General features: G+C 37.6%; 2 protein-coding genes across 7 annotated transcripts; one reads left to right on the forward strand and one right to left on the reverse strand.

The window, feature by feature from the left end:
• Window positions 1-7,260: 7,260 nt before the first annotated feature.
• Window positions 7,261-14,316, reverse strand: LOC147161857 (uncharacterized). 4 transcript variants are annotated; one of them, XM_086096519.1, is made up of 10 exons: window positions 14,126-14,316; window positions 12,490-12,877; window positions 12,133-12,194; window positions 11,688-11,756; window positions 11,516-11,584; window positions 10,487-10,531; window positions 8,933-9,089; window positions 8,250-8,357; window positions 8,129-8,177; window positions 7,261-7,953 (listed from the first exon to the last, which is right to left on the reverse strand). In XM_086096519.1, the coding sequence occupies exons 2-10, from the start codon at window positions 12,793-12,795 to the stop codon at window positions 7,853-7,855; spliced, it is 966 nt and encodes a 321-aa protein (XP_085952645.1). In that variant the 5' UTR covers window positions 12,796-12,877; window positions 14,126-14,316; the 3' UTR covers window positions 7,261-7,852. The 4 variants fall into 4 exon arrangements, with proteins under 4 accessions (XP_085952645.1, XP_085952644.1, XP_085952647.1 ...); XM_086096518.1 differs by having other exon boundaries at window positions 8,933-9,092; XM_086096521.1 differs by lacking the exon at window positions 10,487-10,531.
• A 407-nt stretch (window positions 14,317-14,723) lies between these two features.
• On the forward strand, window positions 14,724-22,176 carry LOC147161858 (bromodomain-containing protein 3-like). Of its 3 annotated transcripts, none has more exons than XM_086097465.1 (12): window positions 14,724-14,871; window positions 14,944-14,990; window positions 15,464-15,805; window positions 17,225-17,362; window positions 17,447-17,579; window positions 18,513-18,589; window positions 18,672-19,001; window positions 19,725-19,853; window positions 19,942-20,103; window positions 20,174-20,286; window positions 20,607-20,875; window positions 21,078-22,176. In XM_086097465.1, exons 3-12 carry the CDS (start codon window positions 15,611-15,613, stop codon window positions 21,173-21,175), a joined length of 1,644 nt encoding a protein of 547 aa, XP_085953591.1. In that variant the 5' UTR covers window positions 14,724-14,871; window positions 14,944-14,990; window positions 15,464-15,610; the 3' UTR covers window positions 21,176-22,176. The 3 variants fall into 3 exon arrangements, with proteins under 3 accessions (XP_085953591.1, XP_085953593.1, XP_085953592.1); XM_086097467.1 differs by having other exon boundaries at window positions 15,464-15,670; XM_086097466.1 differs by lacking the exon at window positions 14,944-14,990 and having other exon boundaries at window positions 14,727-14,871.
• The last annotated feature ends 598 nt before the right edge of the window (window positions 22,177-22,774 follow it).

Below are 22,774 nucleotides of genomic sequence, written 5' to 3' on the forward strand. Positions count from 1 at the left end.
TTTGAACACGCAGAAATCAAGGAAATGATTTCCAACAATTGGTGACCCCGAACGCTGAAGGAGGTAAGAGGATTTCGAGCTGCAGTGATTAATGAACGAATGGAACTTCTAGGCGCCTAAATAATTAATTACAGTAAGTGGAGACGTTAATCCACGTAGAGGAGTTCTGTCTGTTTAAAATCATTGCATCTTGTTTTCGTCTGCTAAATTGTGTAAATTTGTACATGAAATCTGTTTGAACAAAGTTGTAGTTTGATGTCGTTCTAAAAATTTCTGCGACATTGAACTATAAACACGTACGTGGGGTGGAGCATGTGGAGAATGTGCTGGCCCGGACCGGTGAATGCGCGAGGCTGCTGGGGACAGGGCCATGTTAACAGGAAGAAGCAGCGTCTTTTGTTTTTTTTTAATTTGTAAGTGTTATTCTGTTTTGGCGTTGTGAAGGATTCGATAGACTATGATATTTATTTTTTGAATATAAGGATAAAGAGGTTACGGGGTTTCGTGGATATTTGAAGATCCATTGGTAAATCTGAAGATCATAGTAGACGCGCCTGCCCTTGGCAGTTTTGGTTGGTTCAGGACTGTTCTTTTTGGTAGTACATGTCGCCTGTATTAGACGGTCCATTTCACGTAATAAGTTATTTTAAAAGTGCGCGCGCTGTTGAAATTGAACAGTTGGGGGAGTCAGGTCGATTGCAACGGACATTGGGTTTTAAACGTTGTATTTGCGATCGATAGATTACGTGTGATTTTTTTTTGATTTTGCGCTGAAAGAGCGCCTTGCATGACATATGCAGTAAAAGAGAGACAGTTTTGACACTGTGGAATTGGATCACGTGATTCGTTGTCTGTGTACGTTCTGTGAGTCTTTGTGTATTCGTTGTGTGTGTACGTTCTATGTTGTGTTGTGCGTGCTGTGTGTTTTGTGGGCTTCTGTGATTGCTTGTTGTACGGTTGTTGAATAAATTTACCCTATTCGAACTATCATATTGTAAAGTGAGACGTCACTGCATTGATAAATATTAATACTACTTGCGTAAGATAAGAAACCGAAAGTAAAATAGCCTGTGAACAAAATGGAGGCGATTTCGACCCAGATACAGTATGGTTTGTCCTGAATGCGTTTCCGGTTTAGAGTCGGGACTTGTGAGTCGCCGTGAGGAAAAAGTGTCGATATACAGTGAAAAAACGAACTATGGATCGATTGTATAAAAAGCTTTCGCTGGACAAAATGGTATGTCAGACGTTTGTATTTTCTTTGTTGGTAATGAAAAAAGGCTGAATTTGGTGCTAAAATGACTCCAGCATTGTTGGAGCAGTTTACGGATGATGTGTTCGAAGTTAACCCGTTTACTGAAATCACCGTATGGAACTGCGGTTTAAATGCTATAAGATTTGTGGACAACGAATTGATAGAATAACACCGTTTATTATTATAATGACTAAAGAGTGTGTGCGTATGCATTTGAGTGAGGGGTAGAGAAGTACGACGAAATTGTAGACATGAGGATCAAATGATGAGGGATGCTAAATGAAGAAATTTTCTCTCCTCCTCTGTATGGAAAAAGAGGGGGTTTGAGTGTGAGTGGGGGATTAGTCATGTGTCCTCGTATTGTGAGTTTTTCTCTTTCATAGATAAGAGAAGGATGATAAAACAAAATAAGTAACAGTTTTTTAAGGCTGTTGCTAAGTTCTTGTAGAAAAATATTAATTTGGTGTTTTTATTTTTTAGTGACTGCATTTGACAGTCTTTTATGCTATACTGTTTTTGATAAAGACGAGCCAGGTTAACTTTTTCTTTTCGGGACAAATGAATAAAGAGTAATGATAAAATGATAGCATTTTGTATTGAGCTATGTTGAGTTAAAATAATTATCCCTATATCCGTACAGCTGTGGCTGGATTTAGGATAGTTGAATGAGAAGTTATGAATGTTTTTGTAGTCAACATAATGATTATGATGTTTAATATTTGTTTTTCTGAGTGTGTCATTTCAGAAACTGATGTTTAAGTTCCAAAGCGGATGGGGTTTGATGACTATCTGCAAACGGGATGCGCCCAGCTCTACGGATACGTTGTATTTGCAAGTATTTCTAGTGGCTGTTTTTGAGGGGCATTCTAAAAAGAACAAGTTTGAAATAAGATAATAAGAAAACGGGAAGTGAAATATCTTGCTATAATCCCACATCCTCAGTCTGGCATTTTTAATGCATTGCATCAACGAGTGTGCATTTTTTTGGTCAGGTGAGCTCTCAGAAAGACTATGTGTCATCAAGCCCGCCATTGCAGACAGCAATTTCCAACGTTTGGATGTACGTGACAAAGAGTCAAAGAGCTTCGCGCCGCAGCACAGTCATTCTCCTCCCGTGCCGACAGACAATCATAATGCTCAAATTCCTCAATGCCCAGTGACTGTGTACACGTCTCATTCCAGTGACTTCTCCCCTATGGCTGTTTTGCATCCAGAGGAAATCTAAATGCCTGCTCTGAACATTGCTGCCACAGCAGGCGCCCTGCTGGCCAGGATTGAACATTGACAACAGCTGCCGTCCTGCCTTTTGCTGGAGGACTGGACAAAGACTAAAAAATAAAGATGGAGGTCCGAATGGGGTGTGATCTTGCTCAAAGAAATGCTACACGAGTGGTATGCAAGGCATTTTTAATGTGTTGGATGGGGAACTGTGATCTATAGCAAGGTATTTCAGGAAATTGAACACGACATATGTGAATTTGGAATGTGGGATTGAAAAAAATTATTTCAATCTTAGTTCCTCTATTTTTTTGTTGAGAAGGGCCTACTAAATGTCTGGCTATTTTCTTGGGATAATCAGTTTCTGAATTGGTACAATGGGAATTTAACTAATACGATACGATATACTTTTGTTTTCCCTGTGGGGAATTATTATTATTTTTTTTCTGGGCTCCGTCCAGCTGCAGTTAAAGTTGAATACGAAGTGCAGCATTAAGTAGGAGTCTTCCCAGAAGTCTTCACAATAGTATATGCTATAAATATGTATTATCTAAGTGTATGTTCTATAGACATAATATTGAAACTTACATCTTATCATACTGAGATATTGTTATTCAACAAATAACTGTTAATTTGATGATTCATTTTCGATTATTATTTTTTTCTCACAGCACTGTGATTTGTTAATCCCAGAGATATTTTTTGTGCTGTGTTTTTACGAGCCCCACTAATCTGTAGAAGAGGTGGGGTTGATTGGTAGTTTCTGAATCATTTTTAGTTTGCTTAAATCTAGTGGTATTGTTTTTCATGTCTCCAAAGTTTTCACATTTAGTGTTTTAGTTTTTATCTGATTGTGCTAATTATTTGCAGTGTTCTGCGACTATCTCGGTTGCCTCACATTCTGGTTTTGGGAGTTGTGAATTTTACGACGTCTTTTGCGGGGGCTGTGGTCTGGCAGTTCTTCTTTATGAGCTAACGGGGTTTTTTGATGTGTCTTCCTTTGAAGTGCAATGCGTGTTTGTAAAGATCTGTAGATCTTTGCCAAAATGAGGGAGGAATGAACAGAAGGACAGTTCATGTTTAAGATATTAACCAATGTAGATGAATTAGAAAATTCAATACAAAATTAAAAGGTTGTGGGTTAGAGAATGAAAAACAAACTTAAGAAAAAATTACAAAGGTTGTGGGGTATCGCCTACACTCCATTCGACAGGGTGAGTTTGAAAGTGATAATCCACAGGAAATCGATCGCAAAGTAAGTCTGAAGCAAGCAAGGACAATAATGCATATTCGCCGAATGAAGGTAATTATATTATATTATATCTTTTATCTCAGAATCACATGTGAAAAATGTAATGTTTGGAGCCCAGTGTTTGCAAAAGAGTATAGATAATATGAATATATGTGAGTTTTTCCCAGCATGCCAGGATTCGGCCGATCATGAGATTCTGGGAAGAGAATATATGATATGCTAGTAAAATGATTCCTTTCAGGATGGTGAAAGGCACAGTCATGCAAATTTAGAACTGTAAATGTCGAGGTAAAAAAAATTACCTACAATTATATGAAATCTATTTGAAAATTAAATATTTACGAGCTTTGTCTGTTGTATTAATGAATGAGCGAATGTCATTCAACTCAATCAAAGGCTGGGCTCTGTTTCAATGTCACAAAAATAGATATTTTCCTGTTCCAACAGTGCAGTACCTACGGATCTTAATCAAATAACATTTACTAATCCCAACTAACAAAAACTATCAGGGTTTTTCCTCAAAATAAAATTTATGTGTGTTTGTGAGAGACTAAATGAAAATGTTCTGCACTCAGGAGAACGGCCCCAGGGGGGACGGAGAGGAAATCTTATGCAGTTTGCTGCACAGAAAGGAGGATGAAGACGACATTCCACATCTGGTCTACAAGGTTGCCGGAGACGTGCCAGGCTCAGCTATCTTATCAACTGATGATCATCAATCTCATCACCTCCAACTGGGAAAACAACGTCAGCTGATGTCCCGATCTAGGAGCCACGTCAACTGATGATCCAGTTTCCGGCTCAGGAGCTGTCGTTTGAGGACATCATTCAATCTTATTGAACGAAGATCAAGAGCAAGTGCCTTTTCTTGGGCAATCATTCCTTTGATCAGTCACATTTTGGGCAGAATAATCCCAGGTGACAAATCGAAGAATTTGGGTAGTCTACCCCAAATTCTTGAAGAAGAGACGAACTATTGCGACACTCTTTTCATTCAAAAAGACCTTCAAAGAACTTCATTACGAGATGGCTTCAAAGCTGAAAAACATATCCTTCTGCTGTACTGCGACCTTTCTTCTCATGATGACTTGGTACTTTTTTCAGCCTTTTGACACAACTTTGAACACAATTACAACGTATCGTATTAAGCGAAGTATTAAGTCTACATATAATCCCTGGGTCACATTCTGGACTTATGAGAAATCAATTGCTGTGACAGTTGCTCCAAATACAAACACTTCTGTTAAAATTCCTATTAGATCCTTAAAGGGATTTGGTAAGGGGAGACAGACTAAGGGGGAAGATTGGATAAGATACTGGTGGTATTTGACAGGTCATGTACGACGAGATTGGAATGCTCTGATAACAACACAGGATGGAAGATACTGGCGTCCGGGAACTAGTGAGGAGGCAGTCTTCTTTAGCAAAAGAATAACATTGCGTAATATGGGGGGGCGACTCTATATGAACTTTATTTTTCCAGAAGGGGAATTACGGTCGCCTAACACAACAATTGATAACGCCTCCTGTTTTGGATTTTTGTTGTGGGCCTGGTTCTCCGGACATGACCCATATTTCCCCATTTTAGTATGCGTCAATAAAACAATGAGTAATTTAGAACAGCCAAAAATGACTAAATACACAATGGAGAGCGGAGTAAAGGCGGTCAGCGTACCAACTGAGGGAATAGTTGAGAGGTTTCGGGTTACAAAAGGATTTTCGGGGGGCAGTAACAATTGGCTATTATTGGCGAATGAAGCGGCTCGAGCCTCTGATAAAGACAATTGTGTGGTATGCGTAGGTCCGCGGCCTCTATTGAGAATCATTCCGGCTAAAATAGATGATCACTGTATATTGGAACTAATGAATAAGGCTGTCCCCAATGTCAAATGCTCGAAATGGGATAAGGTGTATCCCCTCGTCGATTGGCAGAAAACTAAACCAGTATTTTCAAACACAGTTGCAAATGGTAATTTTACATGTATTAAAATGACAGGCACTGGAGAACAATTGGGAAAATTAAATCAGATTACTCAGTGCGTGTCGATAGTAGATGTGGGACAGAAGTTCCAACCGAAATCCAGAGCGGACATATACTGGTGGTGCGGTGACAACAGAATATTTGATAAGTTGCCTTTAAATACAAAAGGATATTGTGCCCTCATAACCCTTCTCATGCCAGTACAAATCTACCCCATCTCTATTGATAATCTGTTACAAATGATTGATAATTGGGAACCAAAACCTCCTTCCTTCCAGAGGACCAAAAGACATTCTTGGCAAGAGCAGAATGTTCCCACCTACATTGATGCAATTGGAGTACCAAGAGGTGTGCCAGATGAATACAAATTAACTGATCAAGTACTCTCAGGATTCGAATCTGTAATTTGCTGGTGGTGCACCATAAACAAAAATGTAGATAGAATTAATTCACTGCGCTAATAACGATTTGTGGTTGTTGTTTTATTCCATGTATTCGTTCACTTTGCCAAAGACTTATTACCATTGCGATTGAGAAACAGGATGTACAAAATAAGTCGTCTCATATGATGGTAGCTGTTGCTAATCAATGGATGTCTCCTGTTGCTTCGAATGAGGGGGATGAGGATGCCGCTGGCATTTTCCTTTAAAAACAATATCTAATGTGTTGAACTATAGAATAGTTCAAATGAGGGAATGATACAATTATTAATATTGTTTTTCTGTTTTACATATATATATTCTTTAAAGTGTTTTTGATTTTAGTTAGATCAATAAAACTGTGGTAGAATGTGGTCTGTTTTCCCCCTAAGGAAGTGAGGTGTCAGAATCCACACAGCAGGTATGCGAGAATCTCTGGAGCCAGCTCTCCCGAGGTCAATAGTTTATCTAGGAAGCCAATTGTATACCTCATGTTTGTTAAGGACTGGAAGAACTCAATAGGAGTTGGCCAGATTGTATCTCACTCTGCTGACAGGACAAGATCAAAAGGGGGGCCTGGTAGAGGGAGAAGGGGGGCCAAGTGTGGTCCACAGCCAGGAGGAAGAGATAAGAGAGGGGGGTGTAGAATTGGGGTGACAGGAAATATCACATGCTGAGAAAGGGCCGAATGGTCAATGAGGGGGAGGGAACCATATGTATAAATGCACGCATGAAATTTGTAAAGAACACATCTGTGGGTGAGCTGCGATGATTGAGCAGTACTACAGGTGACTTTCAGAATCTGAAATAAAGCTGGCAAACTTGTTCACAGATTTCCACTTTGAATTTATTTGAACACGCAGAAATCAAGGAAATGATTTCCAACAATATGTAACTGATGGGGTTCTGTATCTCCTAAGGTAAGAACCACCATGACAAAAGGACAATCATTTCCTGTGACTACTCTTAGCTTAAATTTTTTTGCATTTATTCTAATTTGATTTCAATTTATAATTGTGTACTCCTTGAAAAATGCATGCATAAATTTGAGGTATGCCTGTCAATTAGAGGCCAGGAAAGTCATTATAGATTTAAAATCATCATCTAGACCCAAAGATAAAATAGGAACAAGATCCATCATTCACATTTTTATTCAGCATTTTGTTCATTGTTGTGCATTTGCATGTCACAGTCATGACTCATCAGTGTTACACAAACAGTGGTTCAGGTTTTCATAATTGACAAACATCCCATTTAGCTACTAATTACTTTGTTTGACATGAACATTGTAAAGATGCACATGTTGGTAAAACACCAAGACCAGCATTAGCTTGACACGCTTGCTAATGTTAAGCCTGTTTTGATTCAATAATTTCATTCACTTTGTGAATATCTGGCATCCCACGGGGATACATTGCTTTGTCTTGTTTTTGGTGTGTGCATAATAACATAGGTAACAGTTTTATTTGAAACATCTTCACACCTTTGCATCTTGTGTTTTGGAACTTGTGCGAAAATCCAGAAGGTGTGAATTCAATACATCATTGTTGTTATTGGTGTTCTAATCAAAAACAATACATTAAAATACTAAAACATATTTGCATTTTTTTTGTACACATTTAAATGTATTTATATAATTTAAATAACAATCATCTATCTGTTGTGGACACAGTGTTACAGGAGGGCTGCCTGCAGCACCCGCAACCAATGATGGAGCATTAAGTTGACTAGGCACACCCCAGCATATGTAAGACTTTGTCTGCAATACGCATTTTTTCAGAATCATCACTGGTTTGTGGAGTTGGAGTTTCACCTGGAGAATCTGGCTCTGGAACAGAAAAAAAAGAAAGAAAGGCATCATTCCATTTATGCTACCACTATACCAGCAGGTAGCCCATGTGGTAAGCTAACCATGATTCACAGGATAGAAACCCGCTCGGAGGCCATTATAAATATAACCTGTTATTAACAGGATGTGAGGGATTGATTTGTTAATTTCCCACCTGCAATATTGGCGGATGTTGTGACGCTGCGCCTCCTCTTCTTGTTGCCCTGTACACAATAAAACATTTTGACTTTTTGTCTAATACTAATACAATTTGAAAAGTGGGGCGTCTGGCTCACATAGTTGTCACTGCTGGACCACTCTGGATACATCTGGGAATGGAGTTTTTTCTCAGCATCAGCGATCTTGTAATATTTTGCCTGTCCCTCGTCAGTCAACAACTTCCACTGTGGACCAAAAAAAAAAAAAAGCACACACACATTTGTACTAAATATTCAGGCTCATTAACTCATTCACTGCCATCGACGGCTATAGACGTCAAAAATTAATTTGAACGAACTATTTCTATTAGTTAACTTTTGTTAACAAGAGTATGAAAACCTAGATTTTCTTTTATTTATTGTACATTTAGAATAGATATAAAAGGTGTGATTAATCGTGAGTTAACTCGTGCAGTCATGCGATTAATTACGATTAAAAATTGTAATCGCCTGACGCCCCTAATTTTTAATAATCTTTTCTTTAAAAAATATATATTTTAAAAAAATTAAAGAAAAGAAAATAATATAAAAAATTAGGGGCCTCTGGTAATTAATCGCATGACTTCACTAGTTAACTCACGATTAATCACAAATTTTATATCTGTTCTACATGTACAAAAAAAATCTAGGCGTTCATACTCTTGTTAACAAAAATGGAAAAAAAATGTTAAACTAATAGAAATAGTTCAAATTAATTTTTGACGTCTATTGCTGTCAATGGCAGTGAATGAGTTAATGTAGTTAAGGACAAGCACACTCACCATGTGCCCGAGGACAGTATTGACAGAAGCACTGTCTTTTAAATTCATCTGTGCCTTTACATGTTGTCTCTGCTCCTTCAGAAAACACATGAATGCGTTGGGTGGCTTCTTGACGTATGGTTGGTCTGCATCCCGTATGCGCCGGCGCCTTCGTTTTCTTCTGACGTACAGAAACAACAAACAAAGAACTCAGGTTACCCTCATGTGAAAATAGGACGTTTGTAAAGATAGAAAATACTGAAACAGGATTGAAGGAAAATTCAACAATGATTGGAATTTTTGAACAGCTAAAGCACACCTGTTCAACAGGGAAGTGAGTTTTGCTTTCAGGCATTGAGTGGAGATGAGTCACAGTACAATGGTGATAGGACCAGAACTCCGGGAAGTTTGGGGGGGTTCGTGTGAAAAGGGGCCTTGAAAGAGGTTGTAGACAGTAGGGATAGATCGATTATCGGGCCAATTATCGGTGTCGATATTCAGCATTTTGACGAATATCGGCTTCAGCCATTTTAAAGAATCATATGGCCGATAATAGATCCTTTTTTTTTTTTTACAAAGGGAACAATTTAATTATAATTTTTTGTAATTTAAGAGAGATTATGATGGCCCTGGGAACTCTCTGTACCTTCTGTTTTTAACTCATTCACTGCCATAAATTCTTTTTTTTTTTAGGGGCAAGAGGCGATTCAAATATTTAATTGTAATTAATCGCATGACTTCCCCAGTTAACTCACGATTAATCACAAATTTTATATTGTTCTAAATATAACGATAATAAAATATAACAAAAGTGGGGGAAAAAATGTTAAATAGAAATAGTTAAAATTTATTTTTGACGTTTACACCCGTCAATGGCAGTGAATGAAAAAAAAAAAAGATACAAAATTTGGGACGTCAGGCGATTAAAGTTTTTAATCGTAATTAATCGCATGACTTCACTAGTTAACTCGCGATTAATCACAAATCTCATATCTGTTCTAAATGTACCACACACAAAAATCTAGGTTTTCATACTCTTGTTAACAAAAGTGAAAAAAATGTTAAACTAATATATTTAAAATACATTTTTGATGAGTTAAGAAAGATAAATAAAAATTTAATTCAGATATTTAGAAATGTTTGAATAATTTACTGTAGAAAACAATTGTTTAAGTTTTTATTTAACTTTTGAAAAAATACTACTGCCCCTAGGAGATCCCAGAACTTTTTGTTAGATTTTTAAAACAAAGATGTTATTGACAAAGATTTTTTTTAAACACTCCAATATTTTACAAATGCTAAAAGTTGTTCAATAAACACATGCTTAAAAATAGAGCTGGAATTGTATTGCTTTTATTGTTGCCTATGATGTGCACTTTGAGATTTATTTTATAAAGTATTGTCTTGATATGTTGTTTACTTAATTCTACCAAGGATTTACCCTAAAAATGTAAACATGCAGGTAGCGCCTCTCGCTGGTCAACATTCAACAAGGAAACGGAGAGTAATTCTGCGAGAACAGAATTAATTGCAGCATCCATTCGTCTGTTAGGTTTGTTTGTTTGTCCCACCCACCCTGTCATCGGCGCTTCTTCCACCCTAAACCCTGATTGGTCCAACCTAAAAAAGGTCGGTTGCAAAAATATCAGTGAGAGTGGTACAAGATGTATTCTCCAAAGTTTGTGAATTCAGCTTGCTGGCAAGGTCATCAAAGTCTGGTCTTCGAGAGCCCGTATCCAACCTGTTTTTCATGTCTTCCTCCTCCAAAACACCTGAATCAAATTAGTCAGGCTTCTTCGGGGCTTGCTGATGAGCTGATCATTTGATTCAGAAACAAACGTGGAAGAAAAAAAAATGGCTGGATAGGGGCTCTCAAGGACCGGACTTGGAGAGCCCTGGTCAAACTAAATCAGACAAAGTTGTTAAAATATTCAATGATAAGCTACACATCATCAGTCACATCCACTTTTTTTTAGCTAGCTAAAGGCAGACACGCTGACTCACAACGGTTCTTCTCATGGTTCTGCATTGTTCAAATTGGTATTCTGTCCCCATCATCGAAAATAATCAATCCGCAACAAAAAAAAAGGGTAATTACGCAGTGCTGTTAGCAATTAAAATTGTTCAAATTAAATTGGTGGCTAGTGGCTAGCAACCTGTATTACCGTACTTTTCAATGGCCGGAAATTTATCTGCACTTACCATTGTTGCTGACAGTTGCAACAATAATATTTTCTTAGCAAAATTAAGTTCTATGCAGCCCCACTAGTCTAAACATGGTATTCTGATTAATACTACGTTTGTGGAATGAGTTAAGCAGCAAAATGCATCTGTTTGTATCCATCTCAGGGGGCGGCCATTTTGTTTCAGTTTCTCAGGGCTCAAGTAACAACCAATCACGGCTCTCCTGTTTTCTGAACCTGAGCCGTAATTGGCCGTTACCAGAGCCCTGAGCAACTGTAACGTCATTTTCCCGCCCCCCGAGACGGGTGGATTTTGATGCTTAACAACACCTGCGAAAAACTGCATTCACTCACTCAACCATAAAATCTTCACACAACAGTGATTTATTTTTATTTTTGTCAGCTACGTCTTGAGTCTTACTTTGTGCATGTTATTGGGGGAGCAGCAAAGACAGGGGGGCCAGCAATGTGATAGACCACCCCTCCATTTCTATATGGATAAAGGAAACAAACAATTTGTTAAAGGGAAAAAATATATGAAATTGTTTTGATGCTATGTGTCCGCTTGAAAAAACGTGAACAAATATTCTTACTTTGAGGTGGAACTCATTGGAGCAGCATAGACCGAAGGGCCTGTCATCTGAAACATGTCTCCTCCATTCCTGTATTGAATGAAATGGCATTTTGAAACTAGTGTTGTTCCGATACTGGTATCGGCATTAAAACAGTGGTATCGGTATCAGTGAGTATTAACAAGTAACATGCCGATACCAATAATTCTGACGCTAATATAGGGACTTTGGATGCAGCGTCTTGTAGGACATTCACTGATGTGTGACATGTGTGAGCTAAGATATCTGAACCAATGGCAAGACAGCTTTTTCATGTTGAGAAAAAAAAACACGTCGGTATCGGTATGGTATCGGCATCAGTCGATACTGCAAAGCTGAGTATCGGACTCGTATCGGGGGGCAAAAACGGTATGGGAACAACACTATTTGAAACGGGATGTGAATATCTTGATGAAGCCTTACTTACAGCATGCCAGGAGGACACCAGTTGGAACTCTCGGGAAGTGATCGTCCAGGTACAGATATGTTCTGGTTGTGCAAATAAAGCAGAAAAAGTTAGTTGCCAAATGTCCACAAGGTGCCAGCATGCTCCTCTCCAATTCAGCTTCATTAACTCATTCAGTGCCATTGACGGCTATAGACGTCAAAAATCCATTTGAAATCGGCTGGGCAGTGAATGAGTTAACGTTTTCCAGTGGAAAACCTAAAAATTTGTATTTCCCCTATTTATAACTATCTCAAAGGTAAACATATACAAAGCCTTTATGAACTGAAACCCTTTTACATCCAGCTAGACACAGGTTACCATCTATTATCCACTCACCTGAGGGCCACCTGCCTGACTTTTGATGTCAAATGCGTGCATGCTGTACGGATTTGACTGCGGTCCTGCCATCATCTGACCTGGCTGCACAAAAGCTGAACTGGGCGGGACGCACCCGCCGTAGCCTCTGTTGTGACCAGTGACCAACTGACAGTGGGTGTCAAACCTGAGCCAAGAAGGCACAGGAGGTGGACAGCTCGCCGTGGTACACACCATGCCGCTGACCACCTCCAGGAGAGTGGAAACAACTTCCTCCCACTTGAGTTCTGCTACAACTTTCTCAAATTCTGCCCTGAGCTGCTCCATACTGTCAGAACTAGCGCCTTCTGACCCTACTCCTCGCCTCTCTCTCTCCTGAAGAATGACAACGGCTGAAGACTACGGGTCCCTGTGACACACATCAATGGGAAGCTGCTTTTGAGACACTTTTGAGGGTCACGTCATAGATCACAGATGTAGTGAGCTTGCTTTACTCAAAGATAATTATGAATATTGAGCAAAAAAAACATTTTTATAGAGTAAGAAGAAAAGAAACGTCAGATGCAATGCCATTGATCGGATGAAAATAGTTTGCCTTTATAGAGAAAGGAACATTTTACTCAAAGAATTCAAAATATTGGGAAAAAATAATAATAATCGTTTAAAGTCAGTATGTATGAATGAATGAATAAATAAATAAATAAAACAGATGCAATGTCATTCATCAGATGAAAATAGTTTGTGTTAATAGTGAAAGAAACATTTTAATCAAAGAATTCAAAATATTGGGGGGGAAAAAAATAATCGCTTGAAGTCAGTAAAATAAATAAATAAATACATAAAACATCAGATGCAATGTGGTTGGTCGAAAGAAAATGGTTCGTCCTTTGTAGAGAAAGGAACAACATTTGGTAATTAAGACAAAATGGACACCATAAGACTCTCCATAAGGCAGTAGCGTCATACCAGCCAAAAAGTAGTCATTATTAATCAAAATTCAACATTATTATTAATTCACATCTTTATAACACATTTTGATGAAGTTACTGAAGTCGGAGGGGATATTTTAATTAAATACAATTCTTTTCTGGAGTTAACTGTTACTTGTTGGATGATTTGTGGAATAATGAAGAGATTTTCATATGATGATCATCATAGGTGTTATTATGATAATTATCCATGCATTATCCGAAATCTTATCCTATTATTATTATTATTATTTAATTATTATTATTATTATTATTATTATTACGTCGACCTGGACGTAACGTTTTTTTTTAAATTTTTATATAGCAGTTGGGTTTTGATGCACCCCAAAAATAAAGACAACAAATTATTGACTTTGGCTTTAATAAACTATGTAAAACCTTATCTGACCTGTATTAGTACAATAAAAAAAAATGCCATGTTCCACTAGCTGACGTGACATCAAAGTAAAGTGCAAAGAGAACTCTCCAGAAGTCGCGTGTTGCTTGGATACAGCGAGCAAGCGCTGACTTGGGTCTATAGAAACAAAGACGTGGGAAATTAAAACGAAATGCTACATATTACTGAGATGGGGAATTTGCACTGTAAATAATGAAATTATCACACTGACATTTTTACCTAGCGGTCAGCTGACCACTTCAAAGACTTGAAAATAAGTCGCACTACTTACAACTGCGATCAACGACGCATCATTTCTCCCGACTTGAAGTTGTCCCCAATGTGTCTCAGTTGCTCTGCATGCGAGGATTTAGTTCCTCGGCTCACAACGGACTGTTGTTTAAAGTGCTGTTAAAATGAGACACCAGACAGGGAAAAAAAATTGTCATATGAAAGCCTAAACGTATCACATAGAAATATGCGTTGCGGGGCAACCACTATCGTTTCCGTTTCCTGTTTTTATTTATTAATTAATTAATTTTTTAAAGATGTAATTTTGACTTTGGTGTATTAGTACAGCGCATTAACCTTTTAAACTAGAGATGGTTTTTGCGTGTGATAGTCGCGTCGCACGAGTTGATGTCAAAATAAACTATTTTAAAGCAAAATTGACCACATTTATACTTTTTATATGCAACGATGTTAAATGGTGGTCAAAAACATATCCATCATCCATCCATTTTCCGAACCTCTTATTTACAGTGTTAAAGTTGTTGGTTTCAGGGATAACAAAAATAAGTTTAGAGAAAAGGAAGAAAATGAAATTAAGGCGGTATCTGTAGTTGGGCCTCCGAAACAAAAGGGGGCGCCATGATACTTTTACTGCGTATCGCAGCAGCGATAGTGAGAAGAGGCACCAACTTGATGCCGTTTTTCTGGAAGAGAAACTTTCCCCAAACATACAGTACATATTTATTTTCATTGACCATGTCTGTATTTTCCGAAACGAACTAACGGCTCCCTCGCCCCGCCTTCGAGGTAATGCGATTAAAAAAAAAAAAATGTTTCACTTTCGAAGTGAAACAAAAGTGACTTTGCTTTCTGTCCCAGATTGCCTGTTGTGCTCCAAGATGAGAAACACGTGTCGCAAAGTGCAGGTAGATGATGCAGGAAGGGTTGATATGTAGCAAGGGTGTTTACTACTCAAGAAAGGACATGATGCCAATTAATTCTCAAATTAATGCTTTTTGGGCGTTGCGCACAGTGTTCAAGCTAGGCTAACAATAAGATAACAAGTGGCTTTCAGTGCACAATGTGTGCGCTCATTTTCCTTGTGCTTATCTGCGAGGTCGACGTGAATGATACTGTATTCTTAGTTTTCCCTCTATGTAACAACAAAACCCACCAAAATATCAGAAACTTCCTTCAGTATAATACAGTAGGCTTTACATCACGGCAAACAAGTTAACTTTATTCTATACGCTTGAATTGGATCTGATTATAATGTACCAGTTGAGTGATGGCGTTTGTATTAAATGGACTTGTAAATAATTGTACTGGTGACTGCTGACTTTTGTTGGTAGTCTTTATTTAGCCATCACATTGTGATAACCATTTTTCATTCCAATAGGTTATGCTGTGTGGCCCGAAGAAGAAGAATGCAAAAAATGGCTGCAGTTTTCTTTTACCACACAGAAGACAGCAGCTGTGCAATTCGCAGAAGATAATATAAAACACTGGTGGGTGTTTTAAAGGTTTTTCTGACCTTGCACCGACGATGATGCCACCGGACACGGAGCCACCTGCACCACGAGCTGAGAACCCTCCACCTCCTGAGGTCAGAAATGCCAACAAGTTAAGTCGAAGGACCAACCAGCTTCAGTTCATGCAGAGTGTTGTGAAGGCTGTGTGGAAGCATCAGTTTGCTTGGCCTTTTTACCATCCTGTTGATGCTGTGGCTCTTAAATTACCAGTGAGTACTGTGCATGGGCAATAAATGGGATCATAAATAAATAGGGAGATATGAGTTCTCCTAATTATTTTCATTGTACAACAGTAATATAATGCAACAGTGTTCTTGGATTCACTCATTTGAATATTTTAATGATCAATTATGTTAAATATGAGTTAAAACAAGTTCAAGTCATAGTGATAGACATGGTTTCCATGGGCCATTAAAATTAATTACATTGATTTTGTTGAAAATCAAGGCCTTAAATGACATAAAAAAAATTGACATAAATACAATGATCAGAAGCATTAATTACATAAAAATACAATTTGCCGGTTAGCACTTAGCACAGAGCTAGGCTGCTACAGCTATCAGAGGGGTCACTTGAAGTGACTCCAAATCATTTGGTCTTTAGACTTGAGGCACATTTTATTCAGCAACTCCTGAAGACAGCTTATGTAACATCATTAGTATTGTTTCTTGCTCGTTTTTAGGAAAGTTGCATCACCACTGACAAACTGCATCTGTCCAAGACTGTAATATATAAAGGCATACGTTGTGCAAAGGAGTCACTATAACACAATTTAGCAATAATGAATATTATATTTAGATTTAAAAAAAAATCTATGTATTTGTGGAGACTGCATGGGAGAAACTCTTTTAATTTACAATACACAAAATGGGCATGAGTCTGCAAGTGCCTTTATTTTCAAATTAATTAGCTTTTAATTTTAAAAGAGAAATCTCCTGTTCCTGTCACAATGTCCAACATGAAATGCTATTGCCACACAGTGGCAGAAAAATTACCTCAACACAAATTTGACTCACATAACTATAAATTGTTTTAAAATTACTGTATCAAGGAATGAAAAGATACAACCATATTTGTATTAACATATTTGTACACGTTTATGTAATTTAACAAGTGTATGAAAAATATGCCCAAAATATATTTTATTGTACATTTACAATGGATATGAATCGTGCAATTAATTTGCGACTAATCACGACTTACCAATGGCATGCTATTATGATTACAAATTTTAATCGACTGATGATTTTGTATGTATCTGTGTGTGCGTGCATGTGTATGTCGTAGGACATGGGCATTCAATTTCTTTTTAAGTTGCATTAAATACTTTTAAATTAGATTTACCGAAACCTGCATAAACCCTGGAAAGAGCTTGAAATTGACAAGTTTAGTAAAACATCTAGAATGTATAATTTCTCATGTATTCTATAATGTGTATTGTGTAATTTAATTAAGCATTCATATGCATAAGTGTATCTTTTTTTTATGTAAAAGCAGGCCAAAGTCTGAACACAATTAGGATTTAGGCTTTCCTAAAATCACAAATTATGTTTGTGTGTAATCAACAAAAAAAAAAAAAAGACAAAAAAAGTTACTTCTGTAACACAAGGACTCTTTCTATTAATTAGGATTATCATACCATAGTAACCAATCCTATGGATTTGGGAACCATCAAACAACGGCTGGAGAACAAGTACTATTGGAGTGCCAGTGAATGTTTGCAGGACTTCAACACCATGTTCACCAACTGCTACATTTATAACAAGGTGAGTAAGTTGCACCTTGTTGCTCGCTGCTTTGCCTCCTAACTCTGCTCTTGGGTTGACCCCTTACTCCATCTTCTCCTCTAGCCTACAGATGATATTGTTCTGATGGCGCTTGCCTTGGAAAAAATGTATTTGCAAAGAGTTGCATACATGCCTCAGAACGAAGTGGAGCTGTTGCCTCATGCAGCCAAAGGGAAAAGCAAAAAGAAAAGTTCAGGTAATGGAGTGAATGGCTCGTCAGATTGTTACATCAGTACTTTGGCCTTAATGCATTGGTGAACTTTGTTTGACTTTGTTGTAAGTCGGGACCAACCCGATAGTGGGTTCACAAAAACAAGTGCTTTTAAGATACTTGTCAGTGAAGCTTTACCTCTGGTCATTTAATTGATCTATCTTTGCATAAAGTAAGATTCTACACCACCTAGTGGCAGTGTCATAATTTACATAGCTGCCTTTTATGCAACTGGCCAGTCTGGTCCTAGTCAAGTTGTGATGATGAGTTTGGACTAACATGGCAATAATGTTCTTAAACACTAAACTGCCTCGCCACATTGAATTAAAAGAAAATAACATGACCATTAACTCATTCACTGCCATTGCTATAGACATAAAAAAATCATTTGATCTATTTCTATTAGTTTAACACTTTTTTCCACTTTTGTTAACAAGAGTATGAAAATGTACATTTAGAACAGATAGAAAATTTGTGATTAATCGTGAGTTAACTATTGAAGTCATGCGATTGATAAAAAAAATAAAATAAAATCCCCTGACGGCCCTAATTTTTAATAATCTTTTCTTTGTTTTCAACACCAAAAAAAGATTATTTAAAAAATGTCTAGGTTTTCATACTCTTGTTAACAAAAGTGGGGAAAAAAAGTTAAACTAATAGAAATAGTTCAAATGAATTTTTGACGTCTATAGCCGCTAATGGCAGTGAATGAGTTAAGGGCTGCCAATCAAAATACAGATGAAGGTAAAAGTTGGGTAAGTAATTTCTTGAAAATAAAAAAGGGAAGATGGAAATGGAAACCCAACTATTGTGAAGTGTTTCTTAAATTTAATTTCAAATGAAATAACTGTCCCTTAAAAACTCTTGAATTCAATTAGAACCCAGAGTTAACAAATTTGGGTTAATTTATGCCTGCAGGTTGTCCGAAAGCGACTGCGGCTCTTTCAGATCCGTCCCTACCGACAGATCCCACAGAGGCGTCACAGGCCAACATTGTATGTCGTCTTATTCCTGCACCATATGAAAAATTGTTTGCATTTTGAGAGCTTACTGTATTATTTCATTGTATTATTGAAGATGAAAGGCCTGAAGAGGAACAGCAATTCAGACATTGACGCAACCGGGCTCAGTGAGTCACCAGAAAGCAAGAGAAGACGGGAAATCCCAGACCGTTCCGCCGTCCTTCCTCCCAGCGATGTCAGCGAAAAAGTGTTGGCGCTTCAAGACGGTGTGACGATCCAGCTGAGCAAACAACTCCCATACTGCGAGGAAATCCTGAAGGAAATGCTCTCCAAGAAGCATGCAGCGTACGCTTGGCCTTTCTACAAGCCTGTGGATGCCGAAGCTTTGCAGCTGCATGACTATCATGACATCATCAAATACCCAATGGATCTTAATACTGTCAAGGTATTCAGTCACGTATTTATTTTTGCTTTTAACTAGGGGTGTTAATTTTGATTTAATTGAAAGTTCCTTTAATGCCACAATTTTTTTTTAACGTGCCATTAATGACCGCCCCTTACTTGGAAAGCCTGTGCTGGGGAATTCCAGTCACAACGCAGCAGACACGTCCACGTCCAAATTTAGCAGTAATACATTTAATAATAATGTATATAGTTGTGAAGACTTGGGTCATGTTGTATTTTGCTTTGTATAATATATAAAATTTTTGCATAATTTACTTCGTGTTAAAGATTAGATAGCTCTTAATATGAAAAGACAAGAGAATGCACTGAGCGGTCACCAACGTCTTACAAATGCAATTATGCCATCTAGTGGCAGAAAAAATACTTCAACACAAATCAATATTACACTTGGTTTTTACAGTACATCATAATTTTAACTCAATTATCTGAATTATTCGAAATTACTGTATCAATGTCTAAAAAAAAGATGCAGCAATATTGCTATTAGTTTAACATTTTTTCCACTTTTATGTTAACAAGAGAATGAAAACTTAGAAAAAAATATTTTATTGTACATTTAGAACAGATATAAAATGAGCAATTAATTGAGTTAACTATTGAAGTCATGTGATTAATTACGATAAAAAATTATACCTGCTTTTAACAAATGGTGCTATTGGATTTCAGCAAACGCTGTCATCTCTCAACTTCATTTTGTTGCCAGGAAAAAATGAACAGAGGAGAGTACCAGGATGCTCAAAGTTTTGCTGTCGACGTCAGATTAATTTTCTCCAACTGCTACAAATACAACCCACCGCACCTTGACATTGTCGCCCTGGCCAAGAAGCTTCAAGTACTATCAGTAGAATATCACGCAGTCCAACTCGCAAGTTCTCTCCGGACTTCAACTCCTTTGATTAACTCCTTCCTGTTTGCCATAGGGTGTATTTGAGAGGAGATTTGCTACGATTCCAGACGAGCCCATCAGGAGCACTTCACAGGTGGCCTACAGTCCGGTGCTTAGTGGGCTGAGCACCACAGTCTCATCCACTTTGGATACATCTGATGAACAAACCACACAATTTGCAGAGTTTCAACAGCAGGTGGGTAACTTTTCTATTGCTCCAAGGGGTTCATTGAGAAAACACTCTAACTCAGATCTGTCTGATGCAGCTTAAAGATGTTCACAAACAGCTCACAATGCTCTCGGAAGTCCCACCGAGGAAGAAGACTGACAGGAGGCAAAGTAAAGACAGCAAGGAATTTGTTCATATTGACAGCTCAAGGTAAGAAGGCCTGAAATTGACTGTTATAAACAGAGGTGAGCACTTCGCGTGGTCCCATCATTGACGGATGCCCACCTTTCGGTACGCATTTTTCATCGAGTGAAGCCTCCGAGCACCAACAAGCGGGTTTACTGTACATCTGTCAATCCGGGTAAGTACAGACGGTCGTTCTCAGTCTGTGTATTTTTTCAAGGCTTTGCATCATAAAGCATTTGTCGAAAATGCGGCCGGGTATTCCGTCAACGGCGGGCCGACGTAACGCCGCAAGTGCCCACCTCTGCTTTTGAAATGTGTTTACGTACTGCCGTCTTTACTTTCAGGAGGTCAAAGGATGCCGCTGGTAACCGCGATGAAGAATCCCTGCAATTGACGTACGACGAGAAGCACCAACTGAGCCTTGACATCAACAGGCTATCTGGCATAAAGCTGGGCCGGGTTGTGCGCATCATTCAGAAACGAGAGCCATCGGTATGTGACCCAAATCCAGACGAGATCGAGATCGACTTTGAGACACTGAGACCGTCAACTCTGCGTGAACTGCAGCAGTATGTCCGTTGTTGCCTATACAAGAAGTTCAAGAGATTTCAAAGTAAGTCAACAATAATTTTGATAGATTTTTGCTTACGGAAATGTGTTTTTTTAAATTATGTTCATTATATTTCATTGTTGTAACAATAATAATATTAATATGTGTATTTCAGTTATATATCATTTATATTATATATTTAATATGAATCATTAACGTTGCAGTGTCTCACTGACTGCTTAATGTTATATTTTCAATAACACAGAGAAGCCGAGTCAAGTTGGGTCTCATCAGATGGAAAGCAGCAGCTCCTCAGATTCTGATAACAGTTTAGCCTCCAGTGCAGAAAATACTGACCTGTGAAAGTGCCAATTATTTTTTTTGTTTTGCCTTTTAATAAACACACATTTTCATATGTTCCATACTATAGTGTAGCTTTACTTTTATCAGACACTAAGCATTTAATGAATGAAACCTGTAACGGTGAATGCTTTTCAGTTCAAATGCACAGTGTGCGTCAGGGCCTTTTCAAATGCAACTTGATTTCATCAAACATCCACCTATCGCCCTGCTCAAATGCCAGGTTTTTGTAATATAAAGCTTTTGAAATTATTTATGTCGGTTTTTGTTTATCACAAATACTTGTCTTTTTTGCGAAAGAGGATTAGGGCCAGTGAAGAGGAGAGAAAAAGGTTGGCAGGATTCTGACTTTAATCTCAGAATTCTGACTTTAAAGTGAAAATGCTGGCTTTAAAGTCAGAATGCTGGGCTTTAAAGACTTTAGATTCTGATTTCTGAGAATTCTGATTTTAAAGTGAGAATGCTGACTTTAAAGTCTGAATGCTGACTTTAAAGTCTGAATGCTGACTTTAAAGTCTGATTTTTTAAAGTCAGAAGTCTGACTTTAAATATTTTAAATTCTGATTTTAATGTCAGAATTCTAAGAATACAGTGAGAATCCTGCCAAACATTTTTTTCTCTCTTCGCTGGCCCTATATATTTTGAACCAAACCGTATAGACTTTTTATATCCACTGTATATATAAAGCTAAGGCCAAGTTCTTGCGTTTCAGTTTGGTCATACAGTGAAATGTTGCCAATCATTTGTTAAAATAAATGGAAATGGAAGCTTTCAAATAAGTCAACAACCAATCTCAGACATACCAAACTGGTAAACTGGTGCTGTGATAATTTTTTTCATTGAAGTATTTTTTATTTTTTTTACTGTACATTACATGTCATATATATGTTTGATGACCCAAAACTTGCTTGTTCTTGAGTCTAATCACATTTGTATTTTGCTCTTCATGCTGAACTTTTTTTTCAGTATAACCTGAAACTATAAAATACGGAGTCTGACTTGAATTTGATTCCAGCTGGTCAATTATTCATTCAGCCATACTGTACGTGCTGTTCATAGCTGGGCAGTATATTTATGCCGCTGTACATGTTACTTTTCACGAGTTTGTGTTTTAGCATTTAATTATACTATAAATAGTTAACTGTCTGCATTCTTGACGTTTTCATCTAATGTGTTTTCCCCAGTGCTTGATTTATTATTATTTTTATTGGCCACACATTAACCACTTACCCAAGTTGTATTAATATGCCTTTTTGGAACTTAATATTACCCCCAAATACTAAAACAATTGGAAAATATGCTTAGTACTTGGGTTTTGGAATCTTTGTCACAATACAAGTTTTGATACAGACCAAAACAAAAACAAAAAACTACAGTGGATTTAAAAAAAAAAAATGTATTGTGTAAAACAATGACACCAAGATAGACCATACACACAAACAGTATATACACCATTCATATAACCAATATAATGAAGCTGATAAATATATATTTTTTGAGGGGTGGGGAGGGACGCCACAAAATAATGTGGTTGCATAAATGTGTACACCAGCATGTAACTGGGTGGCCGTGTTCAGAATTAACCAATCACATTCAATCTTG

This window comes from Leptonotus elevatus, chromosome 15, assembly GCF_054856555.1.
Source record: "Leptonotus elevatus isolate MCC_2025b chromosome 15, RoL_Lele_1.0, whole genome shotgun sequence".
Lineage (NCBI taxonomy): Eukaryota > Metazoa > Chordata > Actinopteri > Syngnathiformes > Syngnathidae > Leptonotus > Leptonotus elevatus.